General features: G+C 43.9%; 1 protein-coding gene across 1 annotated transcript; it reads left to right on the top strand.

Annotated features, from left to right (window-relative positions):
- The first annotated feature begins 2,597 nt into the window (after window positions 1-2,597).
- Window positions 2,598-21,112, top strand: LOC115169833 (long-chain-fatty-acid--CoA ligase 3). Its single transcript, XM_029725842.1, has 15 exons — window positions 2,598-2,786; window positions 7,722-8,267; window positions 8,524-8,701; window positions 8,882-8,991; window positions 9,891-10,029; window positions 10,309-10,459; window positions 10,732-10,855; window positions 10,977-11,048; window positions 12,819-12,958; window positions 14,492-14,664; window positions 14,825-14,899; window positions 15,097-15,288; window positions 15,428-15,542; window positions 19,110-19,267; window positions 19,455-21,112. Exons 2-15 carry the CDS (start codon window positions 7,905-7,907, stop codon window positions 19,610-19,612), a joined length of 2,148 nt encoding a protein of 715 aa, XP_029581702.1. The 5' UTR covers window positions 2,598-2,786; window positions 7,722-7,904; the 3' UTR covers window positions 19,613-21,112.
- The last annotated feature ends 471 nt before the right edge of the window (window positions 21,113-21,583 follow it).

The following is a 21,583-nucleotide window of genomic DNA, read 5'->3' as shown; positions in this document are numbered from 1 at the left end:
ATGGAGGCGGAACATCGTGGAAAAGTGACTCTCCCAGCTGAAATTTGACCAGTTAAAGTGGCCGACAACATCCATAACAGAGAGGCATCTGTCTTAGCCACTGGATTTGAGGAGGCCCGGAGTGATTCCAGTTCTTCTCAGGCTGTGAGGCAAAGGGAGGTTCAGATTCCTATCAAAGATCACCAAGTTCAGAATCAACCTCAAGATAGGCCTACACCAGACATGTTCCTGGTTTAAGTTTCATTATGAAGTATTGTTGTAAGTATTAGGTATTAATAAAGGTAGGCCTATTTGTTATCTTGCTACACAGTATGAACATGTAACAAACATATCAAACTTCATACTTGTCTAGTTTTCAATGAACAACACTTTGAATTGCTGTTGTAAACGTTATGGGGTTTTAAGAATGTCCTTTGTGATTAATTAACATTTTCTTTCTTTTGCGTCAAACGGACAACACAAATTAACAAGTCCAGCGGAAGCACAGGACAAGATTAAGGTTCCCCATGTGGAGGAGCATTGCATAAGTAAGTCTGTCAGCTAATCTATAATGTTATCGCAGTTCTATAGTTGCCATGACACCCTAGTAGCAGCTGAAATACCTGATCATTTTCTCTTCTGTCTCTCTTCTGTCTCTAGTGCCGAAAGCAGGGAATTATTCCATCCACCTCTCAACCCCAGGAGAAGAAACAAAAACCCTCCATCTTTGTCAGGATGTACTCGACCATAAACAAAGGACTTTGCAACTCCTTGAAAGTTCATCCATCAAGTAACAAATTGTATCAACAAGAATCCCAGGAAACATATTCCAGTCTGTGCTAGCGAAACAATCCTGTAGCTTAGCATCTGCTTCACCGGACCACTTCCATATTGAGCACGTCACTGGTACTTCCTGTTTAAGTTTTTGCTTGTAAGCAGGAATATGGTCAGATTTGCCAAATGGAGGGCGAGGCAGAACTTTTTAGGCATCTCTGTGTGTGGACTAAAGGTGATCTAGAGTTTTTTTCACCTCTAGTTGCACAGGTGACATGCAAGTAGAAATTAGGTCAAATGTATTTCACTTTTCCTGTTTTAAAGTCACCAGCCATTAGGAGTGCTGCCTCTGGGTGAGCATTTTCTATCAATATGTCTGTCACCTCCGACTCATTGAAGTTGAAGTCCTCGTCCAAATTGAGGGTAGGGATAGTTGTTCTGCTGTCCAGAAGCTCTTTTCGGTCATAGGAAACAATGGCGGAAACATTATGTACAAAAAAAAGTTAAGATGAGTGCAAAAAAAATACACAAAATAGCACAATTGGTCAGGAGCCCATAAAACGTCTGCCATTACTACATGAATAGGCTATTAGGCTACCGGTTGCCAGGCTATAGTATAGGCTAATGTCCAAGGGGCTCATGGAACATCCTTCAATCATCAGCCTCAGCTGGTTGCTGCCCAGATTCAATCTTCCTTCAATTATTCAATCGTCCTTCATGATGATGAGTTACTGACTAGCAGAGAAGGCGGAAGTAGGGATGCACTGAGGTTTTAGCCTACTGTAGTAACTGAAATATGGACACTGACTTTAGGCATATAACTCTCACATGTATAGGAGTGGAGAAATGTGATTTCTTTCTTTCAGCATCTTGAGAGAACGCAAAGTTAGGGAGCATGAAAAAGTGATGTCTTTGTCAGTGACATACAAGCAGACATACTGAAATCTTATCATATTAATGTTGGATCATTTTCACAATTTTTCATTTCCTTGAAACCGGTCAAACTGATATCATTTGGACATTTTGCAGGGGAAATCTTTCCACTGTTTTAGAGTTAGGCTATTTTAGGCATTTTCTTCCCGGTCCATACCCATCCTCGCTCAGGGAGCAGAAAACTTTAACAATGTCACGATTAGGCTTATTATTGATGCATTCATTCTATCAATTTATTACATGGTTCTAGTAAGCACATTTTTTTTTGTCTTCTAGGGCAACAAGTAATGACAGAAGAGAAGCTACATCAGTGGAGGCTGATGGGAGGAGCTATAGGAGGACAGGCCCATTGTAATGGCTGGAATGGAATAAATGCGTCAAACATGTGGTTTCCATATGTATGATGTGTTTGATTCTGTTCCATTTATTCCATTCCAGCCATTACAATGAGCCTGTCCTCCTGTAGCTCCTCCCACCAGCCTCCTCTGAGCTACATGTACCTTCAACCAATCATGTCAATGTGGATCTATATGGAGCCCTCCACATTGTTGCAAGATTTGTGACTCATGGCAATGTGGTATGGAGCTCGATTTTGGCCTCTGCAAGCCTCTGGAGGCTCCACAATTATGTCACACCCTCCATATGGAGCCTCTGGCCCACATTTTCAGATCAAGCATAAATTGGCATTTATAGATCATCCGATCATTGCACTGACCTTGCTCTGGCGTGCTGACCCTCGTGAAGTGGTTCATCATCATCATCATCATCATCATCACTATCGGCACATTCGGCAGGGCCTCCTCTCTGAACGCCAGTAACCCCGTTGACATCACTGCTGCCTCAAGCACGCGCCACTAACAGCGGTCCAATCGCAGACAGGAGAACTGCCTCGGTGTCTTGACAACTTTTTCCCCATCACTTCCGGGCTGATAACGAGGGCCATAGATGCCCGCAGATTTCCACTACAATCTTAGTTTGATGTATAGATTGGCACCATAGCTTTGATGTTTGGGCGTGACATGATGACAAAAGCCAGCAAATGATTTTGGTGTATTGACGAAATTATTCCAAGAGCCGCGAGAGTAGCGGGCGAGGAAGAGGTGAGATTGCATTGTCTGTGCTCTCGATTCTTGCAGATGTGCTGCAACGTTAGCTAGCTAATGTTAGCTGGCTAGTAATGCTGTTTCGTAGCTTGCTACCCATCTCTCGACAGATAATCAAATGTTATTCTTTGTAATTGAAATGAGACTAATGCCAGATGGCTTTGGTCGAAACGTTTTTATTTGGTATTAGTTAGCTAGCCGTGTGTCTTTCTAGTCCACAGCACACCTGTAATGCCGGGTTGATGATGGTGATGCTAACGTCGATAGCATTTGATAGGCGATGTCTTGCGTCCCTCCACTTGTCTGGCAGCGTTAAAGTAAACTGCTATGTAGCTAGTTAGCATAGAAGGTGGTTGTGACAAAAGGGCTTCTTCATAGCATTTTGAGTGTATTGATCTACCCATTTATGTCACGTTTGATTGCATTTTATTAGGGTTGTTTGTTAGCTAACTAACGTAGGCTATATGTTTTGTTGTGTTTTATCTATCTAGCTAACATACCGGTAGCATAACATGGCTATGGTCTGACAGTGTGACCCAGTTCAGGATTTAGGATGGTCAGGCACCTTTGATTTGATTAACCGATGCCAGTATGCCAGCAACTAATGCTATGGCACCACATGAGCCATATTTCACATATTGTTAACTGTTGTGCTAACTGTGTTTATGATGACAGTGGTGGACAGTGGTGGATTGCTCCAGATTATCTGACCTTTTTTTTGGTTTTAATTAACAAGACACTATCTCTCTCTCTCTCTCTCTCTCAAAGACTCTGGGAATGTTGTCTTTACATTCTGGTCGAGTGAAGGTAGTTTACACAGCAGAGCATGCCTTCTGGGGGATTGAGAGTACTGTTTTTGAGAGCAGAACCAGACTTGACCTAGGCTTTCCCTAACCATAATGAAAAACAAGGACTAATTTGTCTACATTTACAGGAGTAGGCCTAACTAGATATTTCTGTGTTGTTAGGCCTGAATTTCAGTTTCCATCCCGTTAAGCCACATGGTCTGCCAGTCATTATTACTGTGTCATGAGTCATGTACATGGAGACACAGAGTAGCCTAAAACCTGACTGGTTGGTCTTCTTAGGCAGTTGTTAGCGGGCAATTCCACGGCAATAGTGACACTGAGATGCCGTTTTTTTTCTTCACTTTAAAATGTACAGTGTAATCGGAAAGTATTCAGACCTCTTGACTTTTTCTACATTTTATGTTACAGCCTTATTCTAAAATTGATTTTTTATTTATTTATTTTATTTCACCTTTATTTAACCAGGTAGGCAAGTTGAGAACAAGTTCTCATTTACAATTGCGACCTGGCCAAGATAAATCAAAGCAGTTCGACAACATACAAAAACACAGAGTTACACATGGAGTAAAACAACATACAATCAATGATGCAGTAGAAAAAAATAAGACTATATACAATGTGAGCAAATGATGTGAGATAAGGGAGGTAAAGGCAAAAAATGCCATGGTGGCAAAGTAAATAAAGTATGGCAAGAAAAACACTGGAATGGTAGATTTGTAGTTTGAAGAAAAGTTTGATTACATTGATGAGGGAAAAAAACAATCTACCCCATAATGAAAAAGCAAAAACAGGTTTAGAAATGTATTAAAAATAAATATCTGAAGTAATACATTTACATAAGTATTCAGACCCTTTACTCAGTACTTTGTTGAAGCAGCGATTACAGCCCCGAGTCTTCTTGGGTATGACGCTACAAGCTTGGCACACCTGTATTTGTCGAGTTTCTCTCATTCTTCTCTGCAGATCCTCTCAAGATCAATCAGGTTGGATGGGGAGTGTCGTGGCACAGTAATTTTTTGGTCTTTCCCGAGATATTCGTTCAGGTTTAAGTCCAGGCTCTGGCTGGGCCACTCAAGGACATTTAGAGACTTGTCCTGAAGCCGCTCCTGCATTGTCTTGGCTGTGTGCTTAGGGTCGTTGTCCTGTTGGAAAGTGAACCTTCGCCCCAGTCTGAGGTCCTGAGCACTCTGGAGCCGCTGAAAAACATCCCCACGGCATGATGCTGCCACCACCATGCTTCACCGTAGGGATGGTGCGAGGTTTCCTCCAGATGTGAAGCTTGGCATTCAGGCCAAAGAGTTCAATCTTGGTTTCATCAGACCAGAGAATCTTGTTTCTCATGGTCTGAGAGTCTTTAGGTGGCTTTTGGTAAACTCCAAGCTGGCTGTCATGTGCCTTTTACTGAGGGGTGGCTTCCGTCTGGGTGCTCTACCATAAAGGCTGATTGGTGGAGTGCTGCAGAGATGGTTGTTCTTCTGGAAGGTTCTCCCATCTCCACAGAGGAACTCTGGAGCTCTGTCAGAGTGACCATTTTGTTCTTGGTCATCTCCCTGACCAAGGCCCTTCTCTCCCGATTGCTCAGTTTGGCTGGGTGGCCAGCTCTAGGAAGAGTCTTGGTGGTTCCAAACTTCTTCAATTTAAGAATAATGGAGGCCACTGTGGTCTTGGGGACATTCAGTGCTGCATATTTTTTTGGGCCATCCTTCCCCAGATCTGTGTCTAGACACAATCCTGTCTCGGAGCACTACTCTGACAAGCACTGTCAACTGTGGGATCTTATATAGACAGGCATGTGCCTTTACAAATCATGTCCAATCAAGATAATTTACAACAGGTGGACTCACAACAAAATTGTAGAAACATCTCAAGAATGATCATTGGAAACAGGATGCACCTGAGCTCAATTTTGAGTCTCATAGCAAAGGGTCTGAATACTTATATAATGAAGGTGTTTCTGTTTTTATATTATAAACCTGTTTTTACTTTGTCATTATGTGGAAAAAGTACATTTAACCCATTTTAGATTAAGGCTGTGATGTAACAAAATCTGGAAGTAGTAAAGGGGCCTAAATACTTTCCAAATGCACTGTATGTCAAGTAAAAACCAATGATTTGCACATTTCCAAAAAATTTAACAAAAAACACATTTACTTGAACACGGTGCAGATGCAAGGTTTGGTAACAGAATGGCTGTTTGTGCTGTGATTCTGTTATCAAACTTTGCATCTGCACTGGTCTTCAAGTAAATGTGTTTTTGTACACATTTCTGTGGAAATTGTTATAAGTTGTCCATTTGCAGAGTTGTAGTGTTTGTTGAACTTTGCAGTCATCGGTTTTTGCTTGACATACATTGAGAAATCTGTGAGAAATCTGAGTCACAGTGTCACTCCATTACCATGTAATTGCCCTAACCTCTAGCCTCTCTACTATAGAGGCTGGACCTGTATATCTGGTCTCGGGTGACAAAGCCTTGAATTTCTGGTGAATGAATCAACAGCACTTTGACGAAGAGCTGTGGTACTTTGCATCAGTAGCTTGACTTTCTTATAGTATTCTAACTTGGTGATGTGTTTGTTCATCAACATCATAGGCTGCTGATTTAAGAGTGAAGAATGCACGATCATTGACCAGGGTACAGACAGAGTTCTCTTCTGAAAGGTCATGGGTTAGTTTAGCCTCAGCCTAGCTTCCCACACAACGTGGACGAATACCTACTTATTAAGGGAAGTGTGTGTGACCGGGTTATTCTGCTTCTCTACATGCACAACTAGGCCTATAGTCTCCCTTGAGGTTAATGACTTTTTATGGAACAAAATCTCTTGGGAGGAAATCTAGCTCAAGTATATTGGCAATGCTCTCAATGTGTTATGGAACCCAATCCTAGTTTTGAGGCATGAACACTGAGATAAGGCAAAGGGCTCGACTATTGCAGAAAGAGATGCTAAGATGTGATCAAAACAACCACAGATGGTTGAATCACAGCCGTATGGATATAATCTGTTATCTTGGATATAATCTGTTATCGCTTCAATGAAGCATTTGTGATGGTAGTAATACCGTAAAGATAAGTACGAGGTTCTACAAACCTTAAACAATAGCATAGCCCCATGCACTGGAGTCTTATCTAGTAATAGTAGCCTAGTAGTAGAAAATGTTGTTATTATTACAAAGAAAGTTGGAAGCACAGGTTGCCATTCTATTTAATACCAAATAGAAACGGTTTCCCCAAATGCGGATTCAATCTTTAAGTAGTGGACTGGACTGACATGTTGTAGCCTATTTGGGAATGGGGATATTCACCTTGTTAATATTTGAAGAAGTGTCATTCTGATGTTAGGCCCAGGGTACAGTAGGCAATATTTGCTGATAAGGTTTAGAGAGGTGTGGATGGACATGGGTAGGCCTAAAGGTTTTGGTTTGTTATTCACTGCAATAGACCACTTATTTGTTTCCTAGCAGTGGCTGAATATCCTTTGTATACAGTTTATTTCAACCACAGTGATGCTTTGTGTAACGGAGACCCACCAAGTCCAACCCAACCCCGGGTCGTATTTGTTAGGGCACATCGTAGTAAAACATTTTGCAACGGAAAACAAACATTTGTATTTCTTATTGGACAGGTTTAGGTAGTCCCTCCCTGTTTCTTCCATTTGGTGCCAAATGAATGACCCACCCACCCCTGGCCTTTGTGAACTTGTGCCAGAGAGAGCGAGAGAGGAAGTGAACAGGAATAGTGCTGCTGAGGAGAGGATAGGGATGTGCCTCCTCCCCAGACATTGATTTATCACATTTTCCTGCCAGTCTACACCCTGTCCCTGCAGCTGGCTGGTGCAGATAGGATACAGACCCAAACACAGGATGGTGCAAGATACAGAACCCAACAATACAGTTTGGTAGAGCTTTGTCTGCACGCCATATTGTTGATTGGTTGTTGTTTTGTAGGTTCACCGTTGATTAGGTATTATCTGATACCTGCTTGCCTAGCATGACTACCAGTATTGGTACGTTACTAATGTTTTGTTTGAGTCTCATTTAAAAACAAAACAACATTTGATCTGTCTATCCCTCCCGCTCCACCGCCTGTCTTCATCTCTGACGTGTGTTGTCTGTTCTCTCCCTACAGGTGACTTCTACTGAGCAGCGTCTGTTAGTCAGTCCATCAAGCAGATCCACCAAAGGGACCACCAGTGCATGACAAGGAACACAACCGGTCTCCAAAAGAAGTATCTGGGTGTGTCCCTCACCCTTCCTGCCCCGCCCACCTCAACTGACTCCACCCCCTGACCCTTGAACCCTGACCTGCAAGATGAAACTGAAAGAGGACATGAACCCGCTGCTGCTGCAAGTCTTCCGCTCAGTGGTCTGGGTCTGCTCTTTCATTACCTTCCTGCCATGGTACTTCCTCTCGGGTGCCGGCACCAACCTAGACCGGGCACGGCGGGTCAAGGCGCGGTCGGTGAGTGGGCGTCCAGCGGGCCCTTACCGGGCAACCAACCAGGTGGGCGGTATCCATCAGAAGCTGGTGTGGTCCTTGCACCTGGGGGTGGACACCCTGGACAAGGTGATGGTGCATGGGGCGACCAGGTTCCCAGAGAGGGACTGCCTGGGCACCAGAGAGGTGCTGAACGAGGAGGACGAGCTCCAACCCAACGGGAAGGTCTTCAAGAAGGTGAGGAAGAGAGGGGAAAAGTGGATTTGAATAGCTTTCTGGATGTAATGTGTGATATGTTGTGTTTTATGTTGTGCATGAGAAAGCCTCCTCACTACTGTTGCAGTAGTACTAGGAAGATATTAGATGGCGCTGTCTGACCACGTTTGAAGGCTGCAGAGGTCGTGTAAGACTCTGTTTATAGTTCATTCTGGGATAATAGTGCTGTCGGTGTGTGTGTTTAGTAGGGCACTACTAGTATGTGTTATTTGTGAAGGTGATCCTAGGGGAGTATCAGTGGATGTCGTACGAGGAGACCTACCAGGCAGCAGTGTGTTTTGGCAGTGGTCTGGCCGCGCTGGGCCAGAGGCCTCAGTGTAACATCGCCATCTTCTGTGAGACCAGGGCTGAGTGGATGATAGCAGCACAGGCCTGCTTCATATACAACTTCCCATGTGAGTGGTTATGTGACAGACCGTAACACACACTATAGCAGCACAGAAACACACACAGCACAGAAACACACACCCAGCACAAACACACGCACAGAAACACACACACACACAGCACAGAAACACACTCACACACCTTCTTTCGTAGGATGAATCTCTAACCCCAGTGTGTTTTTCTACCAGTGGTGACGTTGTACTCTACTCTGGGCGGAGCGGCCATCGCCCACGGTCTCAACGAAACAGAGATCACCCACATCATCACCAGCAAAGACCTGCTACACAGCCGTCTCATGGTAGGCTCTGCTCACCTTGTCCTGATCACTTCCTACAATGCCATATGAGACAGAACAAACTCTAGCCAGATATTGAAATATGCCCACATTTTAAATGGTGTTATCCCATGTCCTGTTATGTCAAACTAGATGGTACACACACCAGCATTATGTTTATATTGGAAATATGCCCACATTATGAATCCGTTTCACCCATGAATATGCATTGGAACTAGGGCTGTTAAAGTTAGTGTTCATAACGCGTGACATGTTTATCGGCTGAATGTTTTGGGATGCTGTTAATTGCATCTCCATTTCTTCACCGCGTGGAACCTTTTTAAGCGTCCGTGTTTCCGCACGGACCATTTTAAGAGCTGAAGATCGTGTGCCTCTAGCCACAATCATGTAAAAGTTACGCCAAATGTTACTGGACCAATGTTTTTTCTTCGGATTCGTGCGTGTCGCCGGCCGTTTTAAACTACTCGTGAGCCGCTCTTTTTTTTAAATTTGTTTAGCTAGCTAGTCATATGCTACCTAGCAACCTGATAACTTGTCCCCTGACTGGGCTATGCACAGGAAGAACTGAAAAGGAATAGGATACTCAAAGAGATGCTTCAAATGTAGGCTGCATATGCAAGTGTGTGTGTGTGTGTGTGTGTGAAGTTCTCTGAACAGTACAGATGGTTACAGTATTTTCATAACATTGTTGGACAAGTTTAACATTTCTTTGTTTTTTGTATCCATAGAGCCATTTCTTTTCTTTCCTATGGTCACACGTATTTACAATGCCTGAAGTGTTAACGGTACTTAAAGCTGTGTGTGTCTGTCCAATTGCAACGTAGTCGCTCTCAAACACGCGTGACTTACTCAGTCAATAGCTACTTAAGCTCCCCTTCTCTCCTCCTCCCCTCTCCTCCCAGGCCATCCTGTTAGAGGTTCCTCGGCTGCAGCACATCATCGTGGTGGACAGTAAGCCAACCAGCTGGCCTGGCTTCCCCCGCGGCATCATGGTCCACAACTTGGTCGCCGTGCAGGAGCTGGGCGGTAGACCTGACAACAGTAAGGAGGGAAAGTGTGGGTGGGTAGGTTGTATGTTGGGGTCTATGTGATGCCTGACACGGTACAGTACTTCTGCCCTGTGTTCTTAGTGACTCTACCCATATGGCGATATGTACCCTCTCTGTCACAGCCTATCAGATTGTGCCCTGTGCTATGTGTGTGCCCTCTTGACAGAAAGATATCCGTACTCTGATGCTCCCGCATTGTGCAATGTTCTGACCCGAAGGTCTTGGTCTGTGTGACTTCTAACCTGCTGCTTCCCTCTCTGTGGCTGTGTAGTGGCGGTGGCACGCCGGCAGCCCCTGCCCTCTGACATCGCTGTCATCATGTACACCAGTGGCTCCACCGGCATTCCCAAGGGTGTGATGATCTCCCATAGCAACATCATCGCGGGCATCACGGGCATGGCAGAGCGCATCCCAGACCTGGAGTACGTACAGAGCACGAGGGAGTCTTCTAGATTCTCTCTCCTTTTTCTTTCTCTCTCAATGCCTCTTTCCCCTCGTGCCCTGATCACTGTCTCTCTTTTTCTCTTTTCATTATTCTCTCTTTCTCTCTGCCACCTTTTCCCCTATAGTATGTCAACCTCTCTCTCTTTCTCCTCTCGTCTCTCACCTCCTCAGCGTCTCCTTCCCTCTGTAGTATGTTGTGTGTCTGTATGTTTGGCTGTTGGATAAAATGGTTTTGTTTCCATTCGTGCAGTGAGACAGACACCTACATTGGGTACCTACCGCTGGCTCATGTTCTGGAGCTCAGTGCAGAGATGGTGTGTATCTCTCACGGCTGCCGCATCGGATACTCCTCCCCACAGACGCTAGCAGACCAGGTACACACACACACACGCATGCCAAGCACCACCACCAGATCTCTTCTAAGCTCTCCTCCTGTTCTCTGTCCTCTCACTGATCCACTCTCTCTTTCCTCTGTCTCTTCTCTCTCCATCCCAGTCGACAAAGATTAAGAAGGGCAGTAAAGGAGACACCAGTGTTCTGAAGCCTACACTCATGGCTGCTGTACCGGTAAGCACCAAATCAGACCTCTTTTACATGTCCTTGTCTCCAAAGCTACCATAAAATATACTGTTCAAAAAAATAAAGGGAACACTTAAACAACACATCCTAGATCTGAATGAAAGAAATAATCTTATTAAATACTTTTTTCTTTACATAGTTGAATGTGCTGACAACAAAATCACACAAAAATAATCAATGGAAATCCAATTTATCAACCCATGGAGGTCTGGATTTGGAGTCACACTCAAAATTTAAAGTGGAAAACCACACTACAGGCTGATTCAACTTTGATGTAATGTCCTTAAAACAAGTCAAAATGAGGCTCAGTAGTGTGTGTGGCCTCCACGTGCCTGTATGACCTCCCTACAACGCCTGGGCATGCTCCTGATGAGGTGGCGGATGGTCTCCTGAGGGATCTCCTCCCAGACCTGGACTAAAGCATCCACCAACTCCTGGACAGTCTGTGGTGCAACGTGGCGTTGGTGGATGGAGCGAGACATGATGTCCCAGATGTGCTCAATTGGATTCAGGTCTGGGGAACGGGTGAGCCAGTCCATAGCATCTATGCCTTCCTCTTGCAGGAACTGCTGACACACTCCAGCCACATGAGGTCTAGCATTGTCTTGCATTAGGAGGAACCCAGGGCCAACCGCACCAGCATATGGTCTCACAAGGGGTCTGAGGATCTCATCTCGGTAACTAATGGCAGTCAGGCTACCTCTGGCGAGCACATGGAGGGCTGTGCGGCCCCCCAAAGAAATGCCACCCCACACCATGACTGACCCACCACCAAACCGGTCATGCTGGAGGATGTTGCAGGCAGCAGAACGTTCTCCACGGCGTCTGCAGACTCTGTCACGTCTGTCACGTGCTCAGTGTGAACCTGCTTTCATCTGTGAAGAGCACAGGGCGCCAGTGGCGGATTTGCCAATCTTGGTGTTCTCTGGCAAATGCCAAACGTCCTGCACGGTGTTGGGCTGTAAGCACAACCCCCACCTGTGGACGTCGGGCCCTCATACCACCCTCATGGAGTCTGTTTCTGACCGTTTGAGCAGACACATGCACATTTGTGGCCTGCTGGAGGTCATTTTGCAGGGCTCTGGCAGTGCTTCTCCTGCTCCTCCTTGCACAAAGGCGGAGGTAGCGGTCCTGCTGCTGGGTTGTTGCCATCCTACGGCCTCCTCCACGTCTCCTGATGTACTGGCCTGTCTCCTGGTAGCGCCTCCATGCTCTGGACACTACGCTGACAGACACAACAAACCTTCTTGCCACAGCTCGCATTGATGTGCCATCCTGGATGAGCTGCACTACCTGAGCCACTTGTGTGGGTTGTAGACTCAGTCTCATGCTACCACTAGAGTGAAAGCACCGCCAGCATTCAAAAGTGACCAAAACATCAGCCAGGAAGCATAGGAACTGAGAAGTGGTCTGTGGTCCCCACCTGCAGAACCACTCCTTTATTGGGGGTGTCTTGCTAATTGCCTATAATTTCCACCTGTTGTCTATTCCATTTGCACAACAGCATGTGAAATTTATTGTCAATCAGTGTTGCTTCCTAAGTGGACAGTTTGATTTCACAGAAGTGTGATTGACTTGGAGTTACATTGTGTTGTTTAAGTGTTCCCTTTATTTTTTTGAGCAGTGTGTATAAACGGTTAATATTCAGTTAAATTAAGCACCAGTTCTATGACCTGAGTAAGATACACAGAACGTTTTGGCATGGCCCCTTTAATTGAAGTGGTATTTTTCCTCTTTCCTTCTCTGTCCCTCCTATAGGAAATCATGGATCGCATCTATAAGAATGTGATGACCAAGGTGGAGGAGATGAGCAGTGTGCAGAGAACCCTGTTTGTGTTGGCCTACAACTATAAGATGGAACAGATGACCAAGGGCTACAGGACCCCGCTCTGTGACAGGTAACACACACACCTGTTGCACAGCAAACAAATGCATGTGCACGCACACACAATGAGTAATGATTGATAGACTATAATTTCACTTTTTCCCCTTTCACTTGCTCAGTGGTGCGCGCAACAAACAAACCAATACTCTCGATATAGCTTGGGGCGTTGCTGTGGGGGGTTCTTGCATTAAAAAGAAACATAAGGTTCACACAGATTTTGACTGTGTGGTGAATGACTTGTTGTTTGCCTTGGTGTTATAGTTACAGAGCCATCAGAAAGTATTCACACCCATTGACTTATTCCACATTTTGTTACAGCCTGAATTCAAAATGGATTAAGAAAATGTTTTCTGAACCATCTACACACAATACCCCATAATGACAAAGTGAAAACATGTTTTTAGAATTTGTTGCAAATACAGAAATATCTAAATTACGTAAGTATTCACACCTTTCAGTTAATACTTTGTAGAAGCACCTTTGGCAGCAATTACAGCTGTCTTTCTGGGTGTGTCTTTCCACACATTGTTTTTTTAAATAATTTTTTTATTTAACCCTTATTTTACATTTGCCCATTATTATTTTCAAAATTCTTCAAACTCTGTGAAATTGGTTGTTGGTCATTGCTAAACAACCATTTTTAGGTCTTGCCATAGATTTTCAAGTAGATTTAAGTCAAAACTGTAACTCGGCCACTCAGGAACATTTGTATTCTGGACAGGCTTCCTTCTTGTCACTCTGTCAATTAGGTTAGTATTGTGGAGTAACTACAATGTTGTTGATCCATCCTCAGTTTTGTCCTATCACATCCATCAAACTCGGTAACTGTTTTAAAGTTACCATTGGCCTCATGGTGAAATCCTTCAGCGGTTTCCTTCCTCTCCGGCAACTGAGTTAGGAAGGACGCTTGTATCTTTGTAGTGACTGGGTGTATTGATTCACCATCCAAAGTGTAATTAATAACTTAATTATGCTCAAAGGGATATTCAATGTCTGCTTTTTTTTTTTTTTTACCCATCTACCAATAGGTGCCTTTCTTTGCGAGGCATTGGAAAACCTCCCTGGCCTTTGTGGTAGAATCTGTGTTTGAAATTCACTGCTTGACTAAAGAACCTTACTACTATCTGTATGTGTTGGGTACAGAGATGAGGTAGTCATTCAAAAATCATGTTAAACACTTATTGCACACAGAGTTCATGCAATTTATTATGTGACTTAAGCACATTTTTACTCCTGAACTTATTTAGGCTCGTCATAACAAAGGGGTTGAATACTTATCGACTCAAGAAAATTCAGCGTTTCATTTTTTATGAATTTGTAAAACATTCAAAGAACATAATTCCACTTTGACATTATGGGGTATTGTGTGTAGGCCAGTGACAAAAAAAATCTCAATGGAATTAATGTTTAATTCAGGCTGTAACAACAAAATGTGGGAAAAAGTCAGGGGTGTGAATACTTTCTGAAGGCTCTGTATCCTCTGACTCACTGTCATATCCTCTTTTCTGTCTTCTTTTTTTCTCTCTCCCCCCACCGCTCTCTCCAGTCTGGTGTTTAGGAAGGTGCGCTCCTTGTTAGGAGGTCACATGCGGGTGCTGTTGTCGGGCGGAGCGCCCCTTTCTGCCGCCACCCAGCGCTTCATGAACATCTGCCTCTGCTGTCCCGTGGGCCAGGGCTACGGCCTCACCGAGACCTGCGGAGCTGGCACCATCAGCGAGAGTAAGAGGGAGGGTAGAGGGAGGATGAAGGAGAGGGTAGTATGTAGACTCCCGCTGCCTGGGAGAGCGGGATGGGGCGTGATAGAGAGAAAGCCAAGTGATTGTACACACTAGTGTGCTATGCTATGTTCTCACACTTATTTTTTCACTCTCTGTGTCAGTGTGGGACTACAGCACAGGCCGGGTCGGAGCTCCTCTGGTCTGCTCTGAGATCACCCTCAAGAACTGGGAAGAGGGTGAGTACATGGCGTTGGGACTGTAGAATGGGTAATAGTAGGGGAGGGCTGGGAAGAGGACAGGTGAGACTGGAGGGTGGATGTCGTTGGGTTGGGCCGGGAGGGTGGAGGTTAGTGGGGTTGGGGGCTTGGGTGAATGAAACTTGTATTGGAAGGGGTGGTGCTGAAGATAGTCCACATCTCTTTCTCTTCCCCAGGCGGTTACTACAGCACAGACAAGCCCAACCCAAGAGGTGAAATTGTGATCGGCGGGCCCAATGTGACCATGGGTTACTACAAGAACGAGGTGAAGAACCGCGAGGACTTCTTCGTGGACAGCAACGGCCAGCGCTGGTTCTGTACGGGAGACATCGGGGAGCTCCACCCTGACGGCTGCCTCAAGATCATCGGTGACGAACCAGGCGACCAAGAGAACATTCTAGACTAGAGACCCCTAGCTTAGGCGCAGAACATGTTATCTCATCAGTAGTGGAAGGGGGATTGTGGTGTGTGTGTGTGTGTGTCTAACAGTGTGTTCCTCTTGTGTAGACCGTAAGAAGGACCTGGTTAAGCTCCAGGCTGGGGAGTATGTGTCTCTGGGGAAGGTGGAGGCCATGCTGAAGAACTGCCCTTTCGTAGACAACATCTGTGCTTACGCAAACAGGTAACAATGCACATATTACTGTATATTCCACCCGTGTGACTAGACTCTCTATATATTCACTCCCCTACCTATTTATATGGCATTTTGGATTTGAGATCAAATGTCTCATATGAGGCGACAGTACAGAATGTCACCTTATATTTGAGGGTATTTTCATAAATATCTGTTTTACTGTTTAGAAATGAAAGCACTATGTATCTAGTCCCCCCATTTGAAGGTGTTAAGACAAATTCACTTATAAGTAGTCAAAAGTTGACTATTTGTTTCCAGTCATTGCAGGCAATAACTAAATCAAGCTTGTGACTGCAAACTTGTTGGATGCATTTTCAGTTTGTTTGGGTTGTGTTTTGGATTATTTTGTGCCCAATAGAAATAAATGGTAAATAATGTATTGAGCCATTTTGGAGACACTTTTATTGTAAATAAGAATAGAATGTTTCTGAACACTTCTACAGTAGTGTGGATGCTACCATGATTATGGATAATCACAACTGAATTGTGAATAAAAAGTGGCTCCCAAATGACGCTACATTATTTAGCATTGGGCATGACATAATCTGAAACGCAAACAAAACAAACTGCAAATGCATCCCATAAATGTGTTGCGTGCTAGGAATTTGGAACGAAATACTAAACTTTTGACTACTTTAATAAACTATAAGTGAATTTGTCCAAATACTTGAATCCTTCAAATGGGGGGACTAGATACATAAAGTGCATTTATTTCCAAACAGATAGGTGTGAACACCTTCTGCTGAAAAACATCCCCACCGCATGATGCTGCCACCACCATGCTTTTTTAAAATTTCACCGTAGGGATGGTGCCAGGTTTCCTCCAGACGTGACGCTTGGCATTCAGGTCAAAGAGTTCAATCTTGGTTTCATCAGACCAGAGAATCTTGTTTCTCATGGTCTGAGAGTCCTTTAGGTGCCTTTTGGCAAACTCCAAGTAGGCTGTCATGTGCTTTTTACTGAGGAGTGGCTTCCGTCGGGCCACTCTAACATTAAGGCCTGATTGGTAGAGTGCTGTAGAGATGGTTGTCCTTCTGGAAGGTTCTCCCATCTCCACAGAGGAACTCTGGAGCTCTGTCAGAGTGACCATCGGGTCCTTGGTCACCTCCCTGACCAAGGCCCTTCTCCCCAGATTGCTCAGTTTGGCCGGGCGGCCAGCTCTAGGAAGAGTCTTGGTGGTTCCAAACTTCTTCCATTTAAGAATGATGGAGGCCACCGTTCTTGGGGACTGTAGGTACCCATCCCCTGATCTGTGCCTCGACACAATCCTGTCTCAGAGCTCTATGGACAATTCCTTCAACTTCATGGCTTGGTTTTTTGCTCTGACATGCGCTGTCAACTGTGGGACCTTATATAGACAGATGTGTACCTTTCCAAACCATGTCCAATCAATTGAATTTACCACAGGTGAACTCTAATCAAGTTGTAGAAACATCAAGGATGATCTATGGAAACAGGAATAAAATGTATTTAATCAATTTTAGATTAAGGCTGTAATGTAACAAAATCTGGGAAAAGTGACACACTATCTAGGTCTAATACATAGTGACAATAAAATATATATAAAATAGCTGTCTCTTCACAGTCCCCTTTGTGCAGTAAGGTGTTCTTTTATCTATTTCTTTTAGTGGCTTTATTGTTAGCTAGCTTTTAGTTTTTGAGATATTTAGCACCAGCCTATTGCTAGTTACCCTTTCTAAAACTGACTGGAGCTCTATGTTAAGTGCCTCAGTTATTTATTTTACTACTGCTGCCGACGCGTATACTGTTGAGACATCTGCGTACAGACACACAGGCTTTATTCAAAGTCAGTGGAATGTCATTTGTAAAAACAGAAATCAATAATAACCCTAGCTGGCTGCCCTGCGGCACACCACAGTCAACTGAATTTGCATGAGTGAGGCTTACATTAATGAAAACCCTCTGTTCTATTAGATAAGTAACTCAATCCATAATAAGGCAGAAGATGCAAATCCATAACACCTATGTTATTTCAGCAATAGGTTATGATCAATGACATCAAAAGCTGCACTGAAGTCTAACAAAACAGCTCCCACAATCTTCTTACTATTAATTTCTTTCAGCCAATCATCAGTCATTTGTGTCAGTGCCGACCTTGTTGAGTGCCCTTCCTATGAGCATGCTGAAAGTCTGTTGTTAATTTGTTTTCTGTGAAATAACATTCTATTTGATCAAACACACATTTTTCCAAAAGTTTACTAAGCACTTGTAACAGGCTGTTTGAACCATTAAAGGGAGCTCTGCTATTCTTGAGTAGCGGTGACCTTTGCCTCCTTCCTTGTCTGGGCGCACACTCTGTTTTGTAGTCTTTAATTGAAGATGTGGCAAACAGGAGTCACAATGTATTCCGCTACCAACCTCAGCAGTTTACCACCCAGGTTGTCGGTACCAGGTGGTTTGTCCTTATTTATAGATAGCAACTATTGTTTCACCTCTTCCACACCCACTTTTTGGAACTCAAAACTACAGTGCTTGTCTTTCATTATTGGGTCCATTATCCATGAACATGAAGGCTCAGCATTTGTTGTTTGCATGTCAAATTAAGTTTGCTAATCTTGTCAACAAAAACGTTAATGTGGTTAGCAATATCAAAGGGTGTTATGAACAAGCCATCTGCCTCAATAAAGGATGGAGCTGAGTTTGATTTTTTGCCTAATTTAAAGTACTCCAGAGCTTTATACTATCATCCTTTATATAATTTATCTTAGTTCCATAGTATAGTTTATTTTTGTTTAGTTACGTGATTTCCAAATTTACTGTGTTTGCCAGTCTGCTGTGTTGTCAGACTTGTCTGCTGTGTTGTCAGACTTGTCTGCTGTGTTGTCAGACTTGTCTGCTGTGTTGTCAGACTTGTCTGCTGTGTTGTCAGACTTGTCTGCTGTGTTGTCAGACTTGTCTGCTGTGTTGTCAGACTTGTCTGCTGTGTTGTCAGACTTGTCTGCTGTGTTGTCAGACTTGTCTGCTGTGTTGTCAGACTTGTCTGCTGTGTTGTCAGACTTGTCTGCTGTTCCCTTATTATCTGTCTCTGTCAACTCTTTCCATCTCTATTTCTGTCACCATGTCTCCATCTCCTGTCTGTGCCATCCATGTTCTCTCTCTCCATCCTATATCCTGGGGGTTCCCAACCTTTCCACCCCATGGACCCCTATTTCAATGAGATGTGTTAAATGCACCACCAGGTTCCTGTAATTCTATGTAGTTTAACATATCCATTGTTGGGTATGCTATTACATTGTAATAATCTGCGAAATCAAGTCTTGCCCATATTTGATGTTTCCCTACCAAATATGTTGTAATATTGTAATTCCCATTCAAAGTGAAGCCCCTCCCTCAAATCAATGAGGCCCTGCTATTCCCCCAGGACACTTTGGTGACCCCTAGGTTGGGAACCACTGCTCTATCCTATTCTGACTCCTCTTTCAATCTCAACCTTTATTAACTCATAGTATTCTTATTATTCTAATAATATAAAAAGGAAATACAGATCTACTGTATTGGCTTACTAAAACGAATGCTACTTCTCTCCTCTCTTAGTGACCAGTCATATGTGATTGGCTTTGTGGTGCCCAATCAAAAGCAGCTGACAGTGCTGGCGGAGCAGAGAGGGTTACGGGGCAGCTGGGAGGAGATCTGTAACAACCCTGACATGGAAAGAGACGTCCTCCGCATCATCACCGAGGCCGCCCTGTCAGGTAGGATGGTGGGGTGGGAAGGGATGGAGGGAGGGAAGTAAGCATTAGTTAGGGAAGACTGGGGAGGGAAGAGGAAATGGAGGGAGGAAAGGAGTTTCTGGTTGTATCAAGAGTACTGTTTCTCCTCCTAACCCTCACCCATCTTCATGGCCATGATGTCTCTAAAGTGCAGTGTTGTTTCCCACAGCCAAACTTGAGCGCTTTGAGATCCCTAAGAAGATCCGTCTTAGTGCAGAGCCCTGGACCCCAGAGACTGGCCTGGTTACAGACGCATTCAAGCTCAAACGCAAGGAGCTCAAATCACATTACCAGGATGACATCGAAAGGATGTATGGTGGCAAGTAACACACACACTCTCTAAGACACACACACACACACTCTCTCTAAGACACACACACTCTCTCTAAGACACACACAGGTAAAGACATATGCAAGGAAAAAAACACTACCAAGATGACATGGAGACTGGAGAGGATGTACGGCGGCAAGTTAAACACACACAGAGAGAGAGAGAGAAGGAATGACCCATTGTACTTCCTCAACCTCTTGACTTCCCTTCCGACTAGTTACAATCAAACGGAAAATAACTCTGGAAAATAACTCTGTCAGTCAATCCAGACCCCCAACAAAGATGGAGAGGCCAAGCCAGTTGGAGCGACATCCGTTGCTTCTCTTCTTCAAAGGTTTTTCTGGGTCTGTGTGTTGCTATGATGACGGTGGCATCGTTGACATGACCCGGCGGAGACACAGGAAATGACAAGTTTGTACAAAAGACTGCTTCGGCACTATGTCCATGCCCCCCCCCCCCCCCCCCACACACACACTTTGGCATGTGTGTGTAGTCCAGACACCTGATGGGAGACTGGTTTGTTGTGTTACTGTGGCCTGAGTTGTGTTCATTAGGTACCAAACGGAAGAAAACTGACTGAAACAGGGAACGACTACCTAAACTTGTCCAATAAGAAACACTTGTTTTCCGTTGAAAAATGTTTTGCTACAGTAAACACCAATGGATATGACCCTAAAAAAGGAGGCCTGACGGTTAAAATGTCCCCTATCCAGGTTTGAGTCTATGCAGGGATCTCTTTTCTTGTATGTTATTTTTTTGGGTGTAGTGATATTTGTTGTTCTGTTCATGTTTCATTATGGTTCTTTAACGTAAATGGTTTATCTTCATTCGCTTCCGAAGCCCATTCAATGAACATCTTGTGTCTGAGAGAAGTCAGTGTTGCGAAGCCATGAGAGATTTTTTTTAAAGCAACTCGCGTTCTTGATTTGCTTTTCTTATATTTTTCTGAACGGTTTGTTTCTCATTTATATTGATTACCAAACTGACATTTTGTTACTCTTTTCCTCTCTTTTTTGTGTGTGAATTTCCTCCGTTTTTCTCCTGGTTCTATTCCATTTCTCTATTGGTTCTATTCTATGGAAGAGTATGTGTTTAGTGATTTGACTAGATGAAGTCCTGTCACTCTTTTACTGTGTGTTAGTGATGTAATCTCCTTCTGGCTCTGTTCCTCTGTGGCTGGCTATGGGCTGTGATGTGCCTGGGTTGGCTCGTAGAACCTGTTTGTCATAAATAATCAGTGTTGGGGAAACTACTCTGAAAATATAGTTTACCAAGTTACCAATTACTTCACACTGTAAGAAGTTAAGCTACACTACAGCTCCCCTTAAGAAAACTATATTCTACTTAACTGAAGTAGTTCACGACATCCAAACTACTTAGTAAAAATGTAGCATATCTGAAATGTCAGTGACTACAAATTGCAAGACAGATCACTGGAGTCATGTTAACAGAATGTGTAAATTAGCCTATTAAAAACAAACTGTTTCAAGGGATAATTAGGCAGATCTGATGCTGAAAAAGGAAATTCTTGCCTACTTCCGCCATACTACATTTTTGGGGAAAATAAATTATGTAGCCTAGTTCCAGTAGATAGCTATACAACTACATGGCAAAAAAGTTATGAACTAGTGAATACACTACCTACATTTGAATTTAGTTCACCACTAAGCTACTGCAAAATGCAGTTAAATTACTAGTTAAACTACATGTAGTTCACTTCTCCCCAACACTATAAATAATGTAGTCTGATCCAAGATCCTCTGACTATTATTGGGATGTCATGCGTTAACCAGAGCAAGAAGAACTGATCTGGGACCAGGTTAGTAATGATGGTGAGGTGAAATGTCCAGGGTGGCTACAGGGAAGTAGGATGAAGTTGCCCCCAAAGCTGATCTAAGTTTTTCTTGTCTCCCCTGTGGTTGAGGTTAGGTTGTGGAGAGGATAAGCTGATCCTTGATCTGTGCCTA

Source organism: Salmo trutta, chromosome 31 (assembly GCF_901001165.1).
Source record: "Salmo trutta chromosome 31, fSalTru1.1, whole genome shotgun sequence".
Classification (NCBI taxonomy): Eukaryota; Metazoa; Chordata; class Actinopteri; order Salmoniformes; family Salmonidae; genus Salmo; species Salmo trutta.
Note: the sequence above shows the minus strand (reverse complement) of the source record. Positions and strands in the feature narration are given on the sequence as shown.

Coding starts and splice junctions, on each gene's coding strand:
- LOC115169833 (XM_029725842.1), top strand. CDS start 7,905: ATGAAACTGAAAGAGGACATGAACCCGCTGCTGCTGCAAGTCTTCCGC. Junction 8,268..8,523: donor ACGGGAAGGTCTTCAAGAAG/GTGAGGAAGAGA, acceptor TTATTTGTGAAG/GTGATCCTAGGGGAGTATCA. Junction 8,992..9,890: donor TGCTACACAGCCGTCTCATG/GTAGGCTCTGCT, acceptor CTCTCCTCCCAG/GCCATCCTGTTAGAGGTTCC.